The following is a 17,224-nucleotide window of genomic DNA, read 5'->3' as shown; positions in this document are numbered from 1 at the left end:
TTCTATTATTGGGGGGGGGGGGGGGGGGGGGGAGGGAGAGATCCCCCTTTAGACAGACCTGAGGACTGTTTTATTCAATGCTAGGAGCAATATGACACGCCCCTTTAGGCAGACCGGAACCTGGTCATGAAACCTATTATGTTGGCATATCTCTATACTTAAAGAATCTCTGCTATTACATTGATGTATTGAGAGGAGGGGGGGGGGGGGGGGGGGGGGGGGGGGGGGGGGGGGGGGGGGGGGGGCTTTCACATTATTTTGTCCTGGGATCAGCCAAACTTGTCAGAGGCCCTACCCATGAGGACAAGGAAGTTATGCCCCTTTTTCCGTTACTCCATGGCAGAGACGGTTCCTATCAAAATCTCTGTCCATGGCCCTCTGTAAACAATTGGGCCCCATGATTTTTCTTACACTCACCCCTCAAGATTCGGGTAAACAGACTATAAATATATTTTTTCATCACCAGCCAAAATGGCTAGTAAATATTAATCCGGCTAATGTTGATAATATGGCACTGCTGCTGAACAAGAGGGATGCTGATAGAGTAGCCTAGACCAGGGGTTCCCAAACTTAACCATGACAAACCACTGGCAAAGGCCACCTATCAAATGCTATGAAAACTGACCCAACAGTAAGCTACATCATGTGGCTACACGGTGGAGTCTCTACAAATAGTCATTGTAGCCTATATCAGTACGACAATCCAACTCAACTGTTTTATTAGTGCAATGTGAATGAATAGTTACATGAGCGCACACCATGATGTGACAGGCCTCCCTGAAATTACTGCAGCAGATCGCGGTCATTTCCGCGTTGGCCGTGTCCTGAAACACCGCTCGCAAAATCGCCTCAAGGGGTAAAATCTACTGCCTGAGGAAGAATGGGACATAGCACGTGTTTACTGCGTTTTCTGAACACATGACGTAGACGTACCAGGACGCTACAATTGGGCAAAAAGTTCAGGCAAGGAAGGTCCAGGGGAAGTTGCAAGGTGGATACAAAAATGCGTCCTGCTGGCAACAAAGTTGTGGTGGTAGCGGTCATGATGAGCATTGTTGATGTTGAATGTGCTGGTGGAAGTCCCTCACCGTTTCTTCCTGGCTTGTGGTCTCGATGGAGCCCGGGCGCATCTCTCTGATCATCTTTATCGCTTCATCTCCAGTTATGTTGTTGTTCTTCGTCAGCAAGTAACATGCCAACATGGTCCCCGTCCTTCCATGACCATGCATACAGTGAACACCCACACCCTGCAACACGACATTCATTTTAATAGCCATTCGCAAGAGTTGTATTAATTTTGCGTGTATGTAAAGCCTATGCTTTTTAAAACCTTACCTCGTCTTTTGAATTTGCCTCCTCGACAATGGATAGAAACTCCTTGATCTGTTTCAGACTTGGCGGGGTGAAGTCAACGATGCCGATATGATGCACGCGAAGTCCCGCGCAGCTGTCGTGATGTGGTGGAAGTGACTCGCACAAGGACACCAAATGTTGAATCCCGTTTTTAAATAGAAACTCATAGTGACCCTTGTTACATGGATATGCCAAACCGGCCAGTTTCTTTGGCTCGACCCAAGAGAAATTTGGTGGTGCTGCCATGTGTGCCGGTGTGTAGCTGTTCTCTACCGGTGTTTGGTTTCTTCTTCGCCGTAGGCCTATGCGACGCGTTCGTCCGTGACTGCAGACAGAAAAGTGTTTGCCTCTAGCAGCCGGGGCAGGCAGGACAGACTTTGAACTAGTGTGGTAATGGGTGTTTCCCTTGAGGATTTGATATGGAATGTGAGGTGTGGTGGAGTGACGCAGGCAAATGTTTTGCTTGCTTTGAATAGAAAAGCAGTAGGATTGTATGGTTTATTTTGATTAGATTGCCTCCTCAGACTGGAAGTATAGTTTAAATGTTCATCACCGGGGGGGCGCTGTGGCCTCACATTTGGGATTGCATGCCCATGGTTATGGGGGACCCAGGTTTGATCCACTCCAACATGAGTAATTTATTTCCCAGGCCTCCCCCATCTCTCTCTGTCTCTCCCACTCTTTCTTGCCATCTCTTCACTGTCACTGTCAAACAAAGGCATACAACCCCCAAAAAAAAATTAAAAGAAAAAAGTTAATATCAAATATTCAGCGCTTGATACTCTGCCCAGAGCAAGTGACCATGAAGCCCAAATTTTACTCTGGGCCTATAGGCCTACCTATAATATAAAAAAGAACAGCCGTCTCACTCTCTCAGTAAATACAATTTACAATATTTATGACATGCAAACAATGCATTCCTTATTCCCTGATATTAATGTTGTTTCACTCTTGTTATCCTGACCTGCGGGTGCCATAAAATCATCATAGTAGGCCTACTGGCGAAGAAGGCAGGGGTGAGGGCTTGCTTTGGCCATGAAAGAGGTGGAAATGGGAAAGTAAAGCTGCACTGTGTGTTCAGTAATGTAATTCCAGAGCAGTAGCACAAGTATTTTGTTGTCTGGGGAAATTCACTTTTTGTAGGCCTACATGAATAGGTAGATCGTCATGTCCGCCATTTTCAGAAATGCCATTTTAGCTGCAAAACTCACTCTACTTTGGTCATACTGTTAAATATTAGTTGATTACTTAGAAACTATTCACGAAAACATCAAATTTGAAAAAAGCAGCACATTCTCAATGCATACATGTAGGCCTAGTTGGAATACTGGCCACTGTCCTACACGGTCCTGGTACATCTTAATACCAGCAGGTGGTCTCATGTAAAAGTAGGTGGTGGTGGCAGGGAGAAATTCTACCACTCACACTGATGGCTTATGGCCATATTCCCTAGACGTCACAAATCCCAAACTTTACCTTTAACAAGGCTCCCCATATACCGTTAGATTTCAGCAAATGCCCGCCTAACATGGGCCACAATATTTTTTTGTATGCATCACCTTTGTATGTATAGCCAATGTAATTTCTGCGTCGTAATGGCTAAATCCAGCTACAGCAGGAAACATTTTAAATACATATTTTAAATATAGCAGTGTAGAGTAGTGTCAATGAGGCCATTTCACAGAGTCAAATATAAGGTATTCTTAAAATGGGAATATTAATTAGCTTATTTTTTTGTTTATTTTGCCTTACTTTAGTTATTTAATTTATTCAATGATTTTTGTTTTGCTGTACATTTCCTACCAACCAGCTTTGGCCCCCCCAATACCTCTCGAGGTCCTCCCCAGGGCTCCCAGGGGTGTGAGATTTTTTATTCCCAGAATTCATGCTGCCCATTCAATAATGTTAGCTTTTTTGTGAATACTAACCACCACCATCAAATTCTAAGTATTCATTATGACTGGGAAAATTGCATTTTTCATACATGAAAAGGGGGATCTTCTCCATGGTCCGCCATTTTGAATTTCCAGAAATAGCAATTTTTAGCTGCAAAAATGACTGTACTTGGGCCATACTAGAAAATATTAGTTCATTACTTAGTAAACTTTCATGAAAAGATCAAATTTGGCAATAGGCAGCCCAGTTTCAATGAGCAGCATAGTTGCAGTACCTTTTTTGACCATTTCCTGCACAGTGTACCTTTAATGTAGCACAGAAAGAAGTTGGGAAGTAATACACGTGAACTTATTGCAAATATTAAACATAAAATGTGTTAAGAGATAATTGTAAAAAAAAAAAAAAAGCAGTATTGTAAACCAATAAGCCAATCACATGGTTGAGAGACTACCTGTTTCCTGGGCGTGACTCTGACGTCACGGGCAATTGTTTTTCAGCTGTAGAGAAAATGGCTGCCACGACGATGGTCGGGGCGACGGGAGATGCTCTCAGTATGGACGAGAAAAAGTTTGAATATTTATCGTCCATCAATTCCATGGCCAGAAAGATAATGCAAGAGAGGGAGAAAATCAAAGAAAAACATGGATCGGCTTGGAATAACATGACACCGGTTGAACAGGACACGGCCATCGACAACGTAATGATGGATCCCCATATCAGAGCCCGATATGGTATGCACAGGGTGAACCGTGACGAAGTTGTTTGTTATCCTAAACTGCTTCTTCAGACCGGCCAAAAGATTGTACACTTTGGAGAGGAGGTGAGTATGGATGTGGGCCTACCTATGTCCTTCATGACTATGGGAAGTTAGTTCGATTTGGACTGCGTCCATCTTCTCTTGATGTTAGCAATATCATGCCAGGCTAACAGGTTTTCGGCCTTACCAGCCGACGCAGTTGATGGTAACAACAGACGACTTCAAACTGGAAAACGTTTCTGTCTGTAACATATGCTTAGCCTACCACACTGTTGTTAATGTCAAATGTGTCTCCTTTATATATTTTATGTGTTTTGTTTGTCTCCTAGGATCTCACATGGCAAGATGAACATTCTGCACCGTTTTCTTGGGAAACAAAGGTAGGTAATTTCAAGACTCAATATCAGACATTTATTTGTAAAGGTTCGTATTCCTTCATTTGTGAATACGTCTGCAGTTCTGTTGTCTGTCAATGGCCTCATTTGAATTGTGACCTACTTTCAACGTTTTTGATTTTTACCAGAGCCAGCTTGACTTCAGTCTTTCTACCGGTGCCTCAGAGCCAAGTGCACCATCAGCTGTGGTTGAAACAAAGCCAAGCAAACCTGCTCAAGGTAACCAGCTGGCAAAACCAACACCCCCTCCCAAGAGTTCCAATAACAATGACGCAGCACGGCGAGGGGAAGAAGAGTCCTCCTTTTGGAAGATCAGTCTGGAGAGATCCAGGCTCGAGGGTGAGAAGGCTGAATTCCAGTCCCTCACCCCGAGCCAGATCAAATCCATGGAGAAAGGAGAGAAGCCCCTTCCATCGTACCTGCGAACAGAGGCTGAGGAGCCACCTCCGCCAAGCCGACCTACCAAGCAGAGAGCCCCCAGACCCCCTGCGCCTCCTCCTCCCATCCCTGTCATTGTGCCCCCTGCTCCTGTCAGTGTGACTCCTGCAGCCATCAGCGTCACTCCCGCTGCCGTCTCTGCTCCTGCTCCTCCACCACCCTCAGTGGCCGGATGGGAGCGCTCCCAGAGCACCCTCCCCTCAGTCACCACCACCTTGGATGACGTATTCAGCCCAGGCCTGGCCTCCAAGGCTCCGGCGAGCTCCAGCAGCGCTGCTAAAGAGGAGGACAAGAGTGAAGTGTCTCTGGGCTCCAGCCCTACTCTCTCTCAGGTGAGTTGTCTGGAATTCAGAAGCTTGACCATCAGCACTGTACCCTACTACCCACACACACCAGGGCTTTTTCTGAACGGGGAAATAGGGGCGCTCCACCCTCATACCTCCGTGGGTGCACCCTGATACTTTTATTTTTATATATACATATTTGAGCACCCCAAGTAAATTTCTCATTCACGGGGACACACACACACACACACACCCCGCTTCACCCCCGAAACCTGCCATGATGCTCCCTCATGCCAAAAAATCCTACAAAAAGCCCTGCTACACTCTAAATCACTTCCTAGGCAAATTTATATGAACTCCTGTGTCATAGTGCATTGCAAAATGGCTGTGGCAAAATGTCAGTAGACATTTGTTTTTTTCCCATGAGGATGTTATGCACAAGTCACTTCTAAGCCACCAACAACTGTCACAATCATATTTACCTAACTCCACTTGCATACGTGATCAAAGTCTTTCTGTGCAGTCTGCCACTCATTGCTCGATCCCACAACCTCACTGCAACCCTCTGGCATGGGAGCACAGGTGCAAAACCACTGAGTTTAAAGGGACACTGTGCAGGATTTTTTGTTGTTTATTTCCAGAATCCATGCTACCCATTCACTAATGTTACCTTTTTCATTAATATTTACCACCACCATCAAATTCAAAGTGTTCATTATGACTGGAAAAATTGCACTTTTCATACATGAAAAGGGGGATCTTCTCCATGGTCCGGAATTTTTAATTTCAAGAAATAGAAATTTTTAGCTGTAAAACTGACTGTACTAGAAAATATTAGTTTATTACTTAGTAAACTTTCATGAAAAGATCAAATTTGGCAATAGGCAACCCAGTTTCAATGAGCAGCATAGTTGGAGTAAGCTTACCCTTTTTGACCATTTCCAGCACAGTGTCCCTTTTAAGGTCAAGTTGTTTCACATCTGTATCAAGCTTTGTGAGGGAAGTTTACAAACATTCTACTGGCCACACTGGCATCATGAAAAGGTGTGTTAGTTCACGTTAGTGCATTCCATTTAAGTACAACACCGCAGAAAAGCAGTTTTGTCAAACAACCAGGCTTATATGAGGCAAATCGTTTTCCTGCTACGAATTTCTGTTGCGAAACGTGAAAATGCTAAGCTGAGCCTGACCAAAACCATCCCTAACCTGGCAGAAAAGCAGTGTTTCTGCTCCAAGCAAGGAGGATGGTGATATTGTGCCCAGACTTAAACCAACTCTAACCTGTCAAAGGTCATTGTAAAGCACAACATGCAAAAGCGCACTACACAAACGAGATTGACGGTTCAAATTAATGAGTTAAACACAAATACAAGTCAAATACAAATACATGGGCAGTGTGTTTTTGTTAGTATATCACTGTTGTTGTTAACACAACGGTGGCTGACATGAATATTAAACTATGCTGTCACAAATTTCAGTGACTGGCACAGATTTAGGCACATTAAATTTGTACAACCAAATGTGTTTTGAATGTTATTCTTATTTCTTGATAAACCTTTTTGCCCACATTCAGTTGACTGGTGGCAGCCTGCTGAAGACTGGCTTTGACTTCTTGGACAACTGGTAACGCCTGCACGGACCAAAAAAAACGCTGGACACACCGTTCCAGCGGAAAGGACCTTCTCCCTATCATGCACACAAGCAGGACTTATGTTTGCCCTCTAGTATTTATTCATGTAGCTTACTTCATTTCTTACAATATATTTATCTTTTTCCCCCATCACTGAAGTGGAACACTACAAACTTTGCCCAGTCCCAATTTTGCTATTTGTTTGTTTTTGTTTTTTTTTTAATCCGACACAGAATGCCAAATGAAACAATTTTTGTTGACTTAGACATAAATGCATCTTGATTAATTGTTGTAGTCAAAGTATGCGCATCTCTTACCTGTGTATGACAATGGCAATAGATCAGGTAATTTTGTAAAAGTTACTTTCCTGAACACAGCTTATCACTGTTGTTTCTCTGACCTCCTACTAGTGCAAAGCCAGGATAGTACGCAGTATTATGTACAAGTTGATGTATTTGTAGATTTGGTTGGTTTGTAAAGCTACAACCCTTTGTACACTACAGCTAAAATACATAGTTGTTAGATTGCCTTTTGTATGGACACTTTCTTCATGTAACATTTTGCTTTGTATTTTTTGGTATGGCACTCGTGCAAAATGAATGAATCACAAAAAAATGAGTACTTTCATTGTCTTGATTTCACCTCACTTTGACATCAGTTTCAAACGTAATGAAAAAACAATTGTCGTGGCACTTTCAGAACTTCATGTAGTACACTTAATGAGACCAACGTTTTGGCTTACACCTTGTTACAACCTGTTGAAGGTTTAAGCCGAAACGTTGGTGATTTTAAATGAACAGCATGAAGTTCAGAGTGTGCCATGACATTTTTTCATTAAGCTTACTATTGACCGCCGTGTGCACCTCACACAGTGTGCGTTAACTAAAACCAAAGAAAGACTTCGATCAGTTTCAAACATGACATGGTAATTGAGCTCCAGGAATTGCTGCATCCTAGTACTGCAGAGGTGGGCAAACTCAGGCCTGGGGACCACCTGCAGCCCGCTGAGCCATTTCATGCGGCCATCAACATTCTTAACATGGCTACCTAAAATGGGTCTTGTGATCTTAAGATTAACTAAGTACATAGACTACATCTAAATACTTTGTATGACTATGTGCAGGAATGGCATAGGTGACGAGTTGCGTTAGCGTACACTACTTCTAATTATTGACATGGACAAGTTTCCTGTGACATCTGGTGCTTCGGTCAATATTCTAAACCCAGTGCGGCCCTTGGGCCAAAATAAATGCCCACCCCTGTGTACTGTATAGTTCATTCAGAGCACAGTTGATGAACGTGGTCTCAAAAAGTTTGAAAGCTCTGCATCTCACTACTGTCATATATGTAAAGATATCAGTGTCAGATTTTCAAGACAACCAAGTTAAATTATATGTTTTGCCTGTATTCATATTGAGCCAGATCAGCAGCAGCAGATTCCCAAACACTATTGTGTGACTGCACACAGCTGCAGAATGAGTTAATTTTCATTGTTTGGTTGGACGCTGAATGATCAAGTGACTAGAGGCTTTACCTCTGACCTGGTAATGTCAGACCACCAAAAGAACAACTCGTATCTGTTTGTATAGCAACCAAATAGGATGTAGAATAGAATTTCTTAGAGCCTTTATTGATCCTGAAGGAAATGATGGTGTCTATAACAGCCATTGCATGTTACACATCTCAAGACAGGCCAAACGTAATATTCAATGTACATCTGCATACAGGCAGTATACCCTGTGTCTCTACTTAGGCCTAGGGTTAAGTGGGTGTCACATGAATGCAGGCAGTGTGGCTTCAGTCACCCAAGACTCAAAATAAAACTTCACAGTTCCTTTGGTTTGGTTTTGTTGGAAATTACATTTTACTGACTTCCCCAGTCCTTGGGAACTCTCTAAGGTGGTCGTACTGTCGTGCAGCCAGAAGTTGAGTTGGGGATCACATTAGCACTAATTGCTGCCCAGCAGCTTCAGGCTGTAAGCTAGGCATCTCCTAGAATGGCGGCAGCGGGAGTATTTTGTTTGAGTGACATAGGCCTATGTGGTTAACATGAGAGCGCAGAGAGGCTCTCCAATCACTACACTCACTAATGGATCAAAGTGGCTAGAATGTTGGTTGTACCAGCCAAACTGAAATTTCACCATCATTTGACCAGTTGGCAGGTGTTGATTTAGAGCCCTGGCTCTTTTGCCTTGCTGTGTTGAGTAATGTCTCTATTGAAGATGTAGGTCATTGTCACAATATTAACCGCAAATGGAATTTTAATAACACCTGTTCAAACGGTGGTTGTACTGTAGCTCAGTGGTTCTTAACCTGGGGTGCAGGCACCCCTTGGGGGTGCGCCAGAGATTTCAGGGGGTGCACGGAATTGTGTTTGTGTTGAGGTTGTGACCAAAATTCTGTTAGCAAACATTATAATTAGGCCAAATCATTTTTTGGTACCCATGTCAAGTCATTAAGGTATTGATTAATGTCACAGGCAAGAATCATTGTAATAAATCACTTAAATAATGTTTTAGGGCGTATAGAAATGTAGAAGTTTGGGTTGGGGGTGCGCGGCTTGTCTTGGTCACAGGTATGGGGGTGCGTGAAGAAGAAAAGGTTAAGAACCACTGCTGTAGCTGACGGAGGACAATAAAAAGCTGGATATGATTGTGTGGTGATTGTTCCTATCTTGGTGATTGACATGAGACAAATGAATACAAACAGCAATATTCTTTGATGTGATTTAATAAAATAAAACTTTTAGTAGGGCTGTTTTGTAATATGTGTGTGCATGTGTTTGTGTGTTTAGATATAATTTGTGTGTGTGTGAATTTAGATGTCCATCAGGCCTGCTCCTCAGCTTCATCCTCCGCTCCTCCTCCAGCTGACATCTCTCCAGTAACAGCGGCAGTCAATCCCATCTCTGGCTGCTGCAGGCCATGATGTTCACAAAGATCTGGAGATGGGCACCTCTCACTGCTGCACTCGGCCAGCTGCGCTCTGTCTTTGCTGAGGTCTGACTGGCTTTGGTCTGTGGTGGGGGGTAAGGGAGTGATGAAAGAGATTAATTTGAAAGTAAGTGAACAAGTCTCACAGCAGGAGGGTTTTTTGTGTGTGCTAAGCTGAAGGCTGAAGGGATTTTTAGAAAGAGAAGGGAAAAGAAAGATGTGCTCAGTCAATATGAATATGCATGCACACCCTGTCCAATACTTAAAAATACCTCTAAGGCAACAGAGACAATGGAGATGTGTGAAGTGATGGAGAGAGAGAGAGAGAGAGAGAGAGAGAACCATTGACATGATGGGCTACTTACTTGACACACAGGGATGAGCAATCACGGCCTCTGCCACTGCTGAATGGGGAGCGTCCACTGCTGGAGTAGAGCATTGGCCACCATTCACCATGGACCCATCTGCCTGAGGATTATCCGAGATGGCTTCCAAGGTCTCTTTCGGGATCATCCTCTCAGGCCCAGTGTCCAGTCTGAGGCGAGGTGTGGGCTGGCGAAGGGCAGGCTTTCCCCCCATGGGACTCTCTCTGTCCACGCTGACACGAGCAGCAGGCTGGCGCACTCCAGGTCTGTCCACATTGACGCGAGCAGCGGGCTGTCGCAGTTGAAGTCTGCTCTCAACAGCCATGTGTGTCATATTGGCCGCTTTCAGGTGATCCAGCAAAGCCACTATGTCACCATCAGTGCTGGCCACAGAGTTCAGAGCGGCTAATAGATCACATGGGTTGAAGGGGGAGCTTACACTACTGGTCCCAACCGTCTCACTATGATCCAGAGTGGTTTCCTGGGTCACTCTCTCCACCGGCTCTTCAGCCCCAGTAGTCAGGTTGGTGGTAGTTGTTGGCTGCTGTAGGGCCTTTGAGCCTGCATCGGCTGCCTCCTTAGCTACTTCGACCATATCCATAGGCTTTTCCATATCCATCATGACTTCTTTTTTCTTCATATCATTCATCTGGTGCTTCAACCTCTTGGCCTCTTTCCTCATCTTCTTCTTGCTGGGGTTGGCTTTCTTCTTGCCCACAGCCTGGGCCCTTGACATGCCCACGTCACCCATCTCTTCCTGCTCAGTAGGCACCGGTGGGCAAAAGCAGCACAACAGTTTTAGGAGCTTCATATTTTGCAGCTGTTCTCTTTGATGTCTGAAATTAGACTGAGAAGTTCACTGAACATTCCACTTTGCATGGAGTTGCATGTAAACATTCCGTGAAGTTGTCTTGACGATGATGAATGTGTTCTTTCGAATCTGGGGCAGCAACCAAGAGGAGTAGAATGCCCAGCGCAACTATTTTTTTGTATTTTAACACTGCTCTGCAAGCTAAATAAAAGAAGCTGTAGTGCTTTCAAGCTGTATTTTGGATGTATTGAATTAAGAGATTAATAATACTGAATATTTTTTTAATTTCCTACTTTGCTTTTATTTTCACCCCCCAACACACATGATTTCATAAATTAAATTAAATTAAATTGTTGTTATTATTATTATTATTAGTAGTAGTAGTAGTAGTATTTTAAATAATAATAATGTACCGATTAATGAATCTACTTGCTCACTTTCTTTCTTTCTTTCTTTCTTTCTTTCTTTCTTTCTTTCTTTCGGAAATCATAGCCATGGATGTGAAAGAAGCAGTCCAATGACCATTTACGTATCACAGGAAAAGAAAGACAAAGAAAGGACCACAAAAAAAGAAAGAAAAAAAGAACATAATTTAGGAAGGTGAAATTATTTTTCATCATACTCACATTCACATTGAGATTATTTTAGAAAAGCAAGCTCTGATTTCGCACATGTTGATTCTCACTTTAAAGCAGGGGTCCCCAAACTAAGGCCCGGGGGGCGGATGCAGCCCGCCAAGCCCCTTTGACCGGCCCTCCACCTCTCTGCACCTCACCATTTGAACTGGCCCAAAGAAGCAATAATTACAGAAAAAATTATGATAAAATATATTTTTAAGATATTTCATTTTGTTTATCAACAGGCCTTCCTACAGTTTCATTTTCACTAACCAAGTGTGAATCACCAGAAGTTTCTTGTCTTGATAGTTTCTCTCTCTGTAATATAATATCTCACTGTAATATAAACAGGCCTAGCATTTCTATTGGATTACTCATAAACTGCCAATCACCATATTTGTCTAACCTTTCCTTGCTATTTTTACATGGTTATTAGAAATTAAAACGAATACCTGTGATATTTCAAATTGAAAAACACATGAAGTACTCACTTCTTTTGCCAATCACTTGTAATGCTGAACTATTTTGTGCTAGAAATTATGGCTATAACAGGCAGTGGCCTAGTATAAAGCCCACATGATTGATCCCGGCCCCTGATCACAGTCAGGAACGATAATATGGCCCCCAGAGAAAAAAGTTTGGGGACCCCTGCTTTAAAGGGATACAATGTAGGTTGGTTATCGCCAGAAACCATAACTACCATCTTCCTGATTGCATCAAAACTAGCCTGTTGCTGATAAACCAGAGCACTCTTTTTCATATGATATACACAGCAATTGTGTTTCATGTTCCCCCTAGCATAGTGATATACATAGTAGATTAAGACTTTGTTTCTTTTATGGAAAACATATCTATGAATTAGTACATACTACATAGGGGCCTACTACATATGCACTGTACATAAACAGAGCCATCTATTCTGCATGGTGGTCCATCTGTCCCTGATGCATCATGGTCCCATCTGTTTGCTACTCTGTAATACAGGCTTCTCCATTCACCCTCTTTAGTGTCTACAATTATATTATAGTGCAATAAGGCACATTCACACCAGAAATGACAACTACAGTATATTTAGTCAGTCCACACCAGAGATGTTATGGAGCGATAGAGCCAATCACAGGCTAGGCTGTAATTAAAGCAACGGCAGAGTAGAGTGGAGTACTTTTGTTACTTTTATTATCCTGAAGGAAATTGGCCTACATAAATACACAAATAATTAGTAGTTGTAGTTGCAACTGTATGGGGACCTTGAGGTACGCCTTTGTGTTGTTACTGTGGTTGTGTGTGACCTTCATATACAAACTTTTAACAAAGTACACAGTGTAGTTATGTTTTAGTTATTTTTGTCATTCTGTGTGACAATTTTGAAATGACCTCTGGACATCTGTGTGTGTACAGTCTTGAGGCTGGACTACTCGCTCTACTTCCCCGACCTGCTCACCTCAAACCAGGGGTATCATACATACAGCCCCAAGAACCCCCGCCAAAATGAATTGTCCCGAATTTTATTCATTGACAGTTGGCAACCCTAGTTGTGTAGGACTTGCTTTCTACATATTCAACACACCTTTACAGTTTTTCTCGATTGCCTCCACACAAGTTCTGGTACTTCACACACAATTCTCTGAACATCTCACCCATTTCCCAACTCCCCTAACCAATGTCACTGAACACTAAACACAATTCCTACTTAACACTCAAATTCCAGATTTAAAACACACTCTTTTCACACCATTACACACAATTCTCTGGATTACACTCAATTTTCATAAAGAAAAACACTGGGTTTCTTATGGAACACACTGTCATTCACAACACTACAATCAACTGCCATACTATGTTCACTTCCTCATCACATGGGCAAACTCTCTTCATACCGGTTTACAATCTGAAATCATCACCCCATAAGGACACACATTGCATGTCATATTGATGAAAAATTAGTGGATGCAAGGAGAAAACACATTTGTTTAGTTTTTGAACTCAAAAATGTTATACAAGACATCACTTCCATGTGGTTATCCAATATTTTACAATAAATTAGTGCAATATTTTAAATGTCAGAAAAAAAAATTGCTGTTGATGCCTTCTCTGGGTGGATGCGCCATGCAAGACGATATATTTTCCTCGCTGCCTGGCCAGGGAAAGGATTGCATGTGATGTGGATGAGGTCCTGTGGCCAGACCACAATAGAAGGCAGGATGAAGCAGAGTACACGTAGATGTGAGTGTTTTTTTTACGTATTTTTCATAGCAATAGGCTATACAGTAATGTAATAGGTTTTTTGTACTGCCAAATAGGCAGTGGGGTTTATCTTTGTGTTGTTTTTGTGAAAAAGAAATAAAAATCTTTCTGTTTCTGTTTGTGTGTTGTGGGAATGAAGTTTTTTCCAACTTATGTCACAGTATCCATGCAATCCAGAACAAAAAAAGCCCAAGTTAGTGGGAGAAATTAGTTTTACCCTGTGCCCAACAGTGTTTAAATGGGTCTGCAAATGTGTATTGTTGTGATTGTCTGTGTGTGTCGTTTGACGACAAAATGAGGTTTTTAGAAGAGAGTACATTGTTTTGAGACAAGACGCGCATTTTTCAGAGGTAGTGAAGAGTTTGGCCCGTTGTGTGTGAGGTTTGGAGATTTGTGTGTAGAGTTTTGAGAATTCGAGGACCGATTCCGAAAATTGTGTGTAGGCAATCGAGAAAAACTGTAAAACATGCTGAAAAGATAAGGCGATATACTGAAAACTAATCCTCTGCTTTAAGGTTTGGTGGGGTTTTTTTGCGATGATGTTACTAATGCGGCCCGCTTGAGATCACATGCGTTGTATGCGGCCCACAGACCAAAATGAGTTTGACACCCCTGGTTTAGAACCATGAGTTTGCTCCCTTGCTGGTTAAAATGTGATTACTTTTTCCAATTTCCTTGTTTTTCGAATAGAACGTGCAGTGACGCCAGTGCATATGTGTTCATTGAAAGAACAATTTATTTGAAGAATTTTGACATTTACTCGACTTTCTAAATACACTGCTGTTATTTTTAGCTTAACTGTATTGGGAAAAATATGGAATCACTCAATTCTGGGGGAGAAAAAAAACAAACAAAATCATTTTTAAACATAAACAAAATGTAACGGGCAAAGAAAAAGCCATCAGACTGTGTATGACTAGATGGAAGTCATAGCCTATTCAGTGATTCATTGTGAATCTGCTTCTGGCAAGTTGATGCTGCAAGTGTCGTCTGGTGCAGTTTTTGTCCAGTTTTTGACAATAGTCCATGGGGCTGCATGTTGGGTGATTTTTTTTTTTTACCCAACCCGAGGGTAGGCCCAATACTGAGCCAGGGGCTGGGTCAGAAAACATCCCAATTTGGGTTGGCTTTAATCCAGGCTTTTAGAGTGTACCATTTGACAAGAAATATAATCTAAAGACAAGCTGGGCTACTTCACAGTGACTAGACCCAGAGATGACTGGAGCACTCAGCAACTTTTTTAGAGGTTTTTTATTTTGGTGCACAAAATGACTGACGTTTCGGCGCACCTGCGCCTTCCTCAGAGTCAAACCATACTGGTGATACCACAGTCAAAATAAAGACATCTTCCCTCCCTTCTGCTTTGGCATTGGTTCTTCAAAGGGGGGTGGGTGTGTGTAGTAGTTAACCAGTAAGGGCACTCATGGTAGATCTAAAAGTTTTCATTTGTCAGTAAAAAAATAAACTGAAGGTGAAAATAAATCAAAGTGAAAATAGTCATTATGGGCCAGAGCATTCTAAACACCCAAGTGGACACAATTAAACAAAAAACAAAAAATATTAATGATAAACGGAAACATTCTCAAAGAAAACATGAGAGACAAAGTTCCTCGTTAAGTCCATGGGGTTCCACTGTGTTCAGTGTGTGGATCCAGAAGGCTTCTCTTCTCAGTAGAAGTTTGACGACGTCACCACCTCTTTGGGGAGGTGTAATGCTGTCTATTCCCCAGAATTTAAGCGAAGCGCATGACCCATGATTCGCCTTTACATAGTGGCGCGCTATTGCATAGTCCAAGTTCTTATTTCTTATGGCAGCCTTGTGCTCAGCAATTCTGACTTTCAGCGCTCGTTTGGTCTGCCCCACGTAGGCTATATAAGTCCACAAGGGCATTTTAGGATGTAAACGACATGGGTGGTATTGCAGTTAATGAATGAGTTGATTTTAAACTTTTTGCCAGTATGTGGGTGGGAGAACTGTTTGGTGTCACTCGAGTTTGAACAGTGGGTGCATCGACCACATCGGTAGAACCCTTGGGGGGGTGCTGTCAGCCAGCCTAGCTGTTTAGGAGGGCTGGGTGATGTATTGTGATGTGAACTAATGGGTGCGAGTAATGGACATGGCTGCGCTCGCTTCCCCAATTATCGCACTGCCCCGCTCACCTGTTGACAATGACACTGATTACTTGGCGTGCCAAGAAAGCCATGGCTGTGTTGGGGCTCATTCGCGAGAGGCCGAGAGACAGAAGCAGTTGGGGCTGCTGGGTCCAATTGTGGGGAACGTTTGGTGGCGTTCGCGGTTGTTTAGGACCGCCGGCGCTGAAGACACCGGGGACCACTTAGTGACCCGGAGTAAGATAGTGGGGGGAAATGCTTAGATAGCCAGGACCACGATAGTGTAGACGGACCCAGCGGGTTGCCTCACTGCCAGGCCACTCCAAACCCGGCTAAACAGCCACCTTGATGAACTGCTCGCTTATGATCCAACTGACTGACTGAATGAAGTGAGGTCTCGCTCCGCAGCGGGACAACGGGGTCTCGCTGCCCACGGACAGGGAAGTCCGCTTTTAAACTTATTCCTTCATTTTGTGTGTGCGTGTTTGCTGGTGCGTGTGTGAGCGCGTGGGTGCCATCGCTCTGTTAAGTGTAACCCGGTCACCAACGAAAGTCTGTCTTCTCACGCGTGTACTGTCTTATTAGTGGTAGATGTTTTGATGATGATTCTGAAGGGTGCCGTGTTGATGCTTTTAACGGACTCATAATTACTTGTCGTGATGAATTGCTATATAGTGCTGTGATGAATTACTGAAGGCCTGACTTGCTGTGATGAATTGCTGTGATGAATTTTCCACTGAGTTGCTGTGATGAATTGCCGTGATTATTTTGTTGTAATGTAGCTTATTTATAGCCTCTATTTATTGCATGGTATTTATCTAGCTATTTATTGTGGGGATTGGGTTATGGGTCTAAGCATGCTGTGTGTATTGTAGCCTAGTGCATCACTTGACCTGTATGGCTTACTCAGACTTCTTGTTGTGTGGGGCGGGGAAACTCTGTGTAGGGGAGATGGCCTATGGGGCTCAGTTATTTTAATGAACTTGCATTAATAATAAAGAGTTGTTATTCCTTGAATCCTTTTGTGCATGGTTGTTCCATACCGGACCATACCGGGGTATAATTAAAGGTGGTGGCAGCTTAATTAGCATAATGTCATTTCAGCGGAAGGGGTGATGGCAGACCCTGAGAAAGTGGAAGCCGTACGAGGCTGGCCCACCCCTAAAAACCAGACAGAGGTGCGTAGCTTCCTCGGACTAGCGTCATATTACAGACGTTTTGTTAAGGGTTTTGCAGAGATAGCTAGGCCATTGCACAAGTTGACGGAAAAGGGCCGGCGGTTTCAGTGGGATGAGGCGTGTCAAGAAGCCTTTGTCAAGTTAAAAACCTGTCTAATCTCTGCGCCCGTGCTAGCATACCCTGATCCCCAGAAAAGTTTCATCTTGGATA

At 43.1% G+C, this 17,224-nt stretch overlaps 2 protein-coding genes across 2 annotated transcripts; one reads left to right on the top strand and one right to left on the bottom strand.

Moving 5' to 3' along the window:
* Positions 1-3,724: 3,724 nt before the first annotated feature.
* On the top strand, positions 3,725-7,622 carry c18h1orf198 (chromosome 18 C1orf198 homolog). The gene is made up of 4 exons (XM_063222315.1): positions 3,725-4,069; positions 4,336-4,386; positions 4,530-5,171; positions 6,697-7,622. Exons 1-4 carry the CDS (start codon positions 3,758-3,760, stop codon positions 6,748-6,750), a joined length of 1,059 nt encoding a protein of 352 aa, XP_063078385.1. The 5' UTR covers positions 3,725-3,757; the 3' UTR covers positions 6,751-7,622.
* Positions 7,623-9,480: 1,858 nt separating this feature from the next.
* Positions 9,481-11,171, bottom strand: LOC134468389 (uncharacterized). Its single transcript, XM_063222314.1, has 2 exons — positions 10,052-11,171; positions 9,481-9,769 (listed from the first exon to the last, which is right to left on the bottom strand). Exons 1-2 carry the CDS (start codon positions 10,860-10,862, stop codon positions 9,582-9,584), a joined length of 999 nt encoding a protein of 332 aa, XP_063078384.1. The 5' UTR covers positions 10,863-11,171; the 3' UTR covers positions 9,481-9,581.
* Positions 11,172-17,224: the final 6,053 nt, after the last annotated feature.

Source organism: Engraulis encrasicolus, chromosome 18, assembly GCF_034702125.1.
Source record: "Engraulis encrasicolus isolate BLACKSEA-1 chromosome 18, IST_EnEncr_1.0, whole genome shotgun sequence".
Classification (NCBI taxonomy): domain Eukaryota; kingdom Metazoa; phylum Chordata; class Actinopteri; order Clupeiformes; family Engraulidae; genus Engraulis; species Engraulis encrasicolus.
This window is presented reverse-complemented; position numbering and strand designations above follow the sequence as displayed.

Bases quoted from the DNA above. Each gene is read 5' to 3' on its own strand.
- c18h1orf198 (XM_063222315.1), top strand. From the start codon at position 3,758: ATGGCTGCCACGACGATGGTCGGGGCGACGGGAGATGCTCTCAGTATG. The intron at 4,070-4,335 runs GTGAGTATGGAT...TTTGTCTCCTAG, and splicing joins TTGTACACTTTGGAGAGGAG to GATCTCACATGGCAAGATGA. The intron at 5,172-6,696 runs GTGAGTTGTCTG...GCCCACATTCAG, and splicing joins CCAGCCCTACTCTCTCTCAG to TTGACTGGTGGCAGCCTGCT.
- LOC134468389 (XM_063222314.1), bottom strand. From the start codon at position 10,862: ATGAAGCTCCTAAAACTGTTGTGCTGCTTTTGCCCACCGGTGCCTACT. The intron at 9,770-10,051 runs GTAAGTAGCCCA...CCCCCACCACAG, and splicing joins TGCTCATCCCTGTGTGTCAA to ACCAAAGCCAGTCAGACCTC.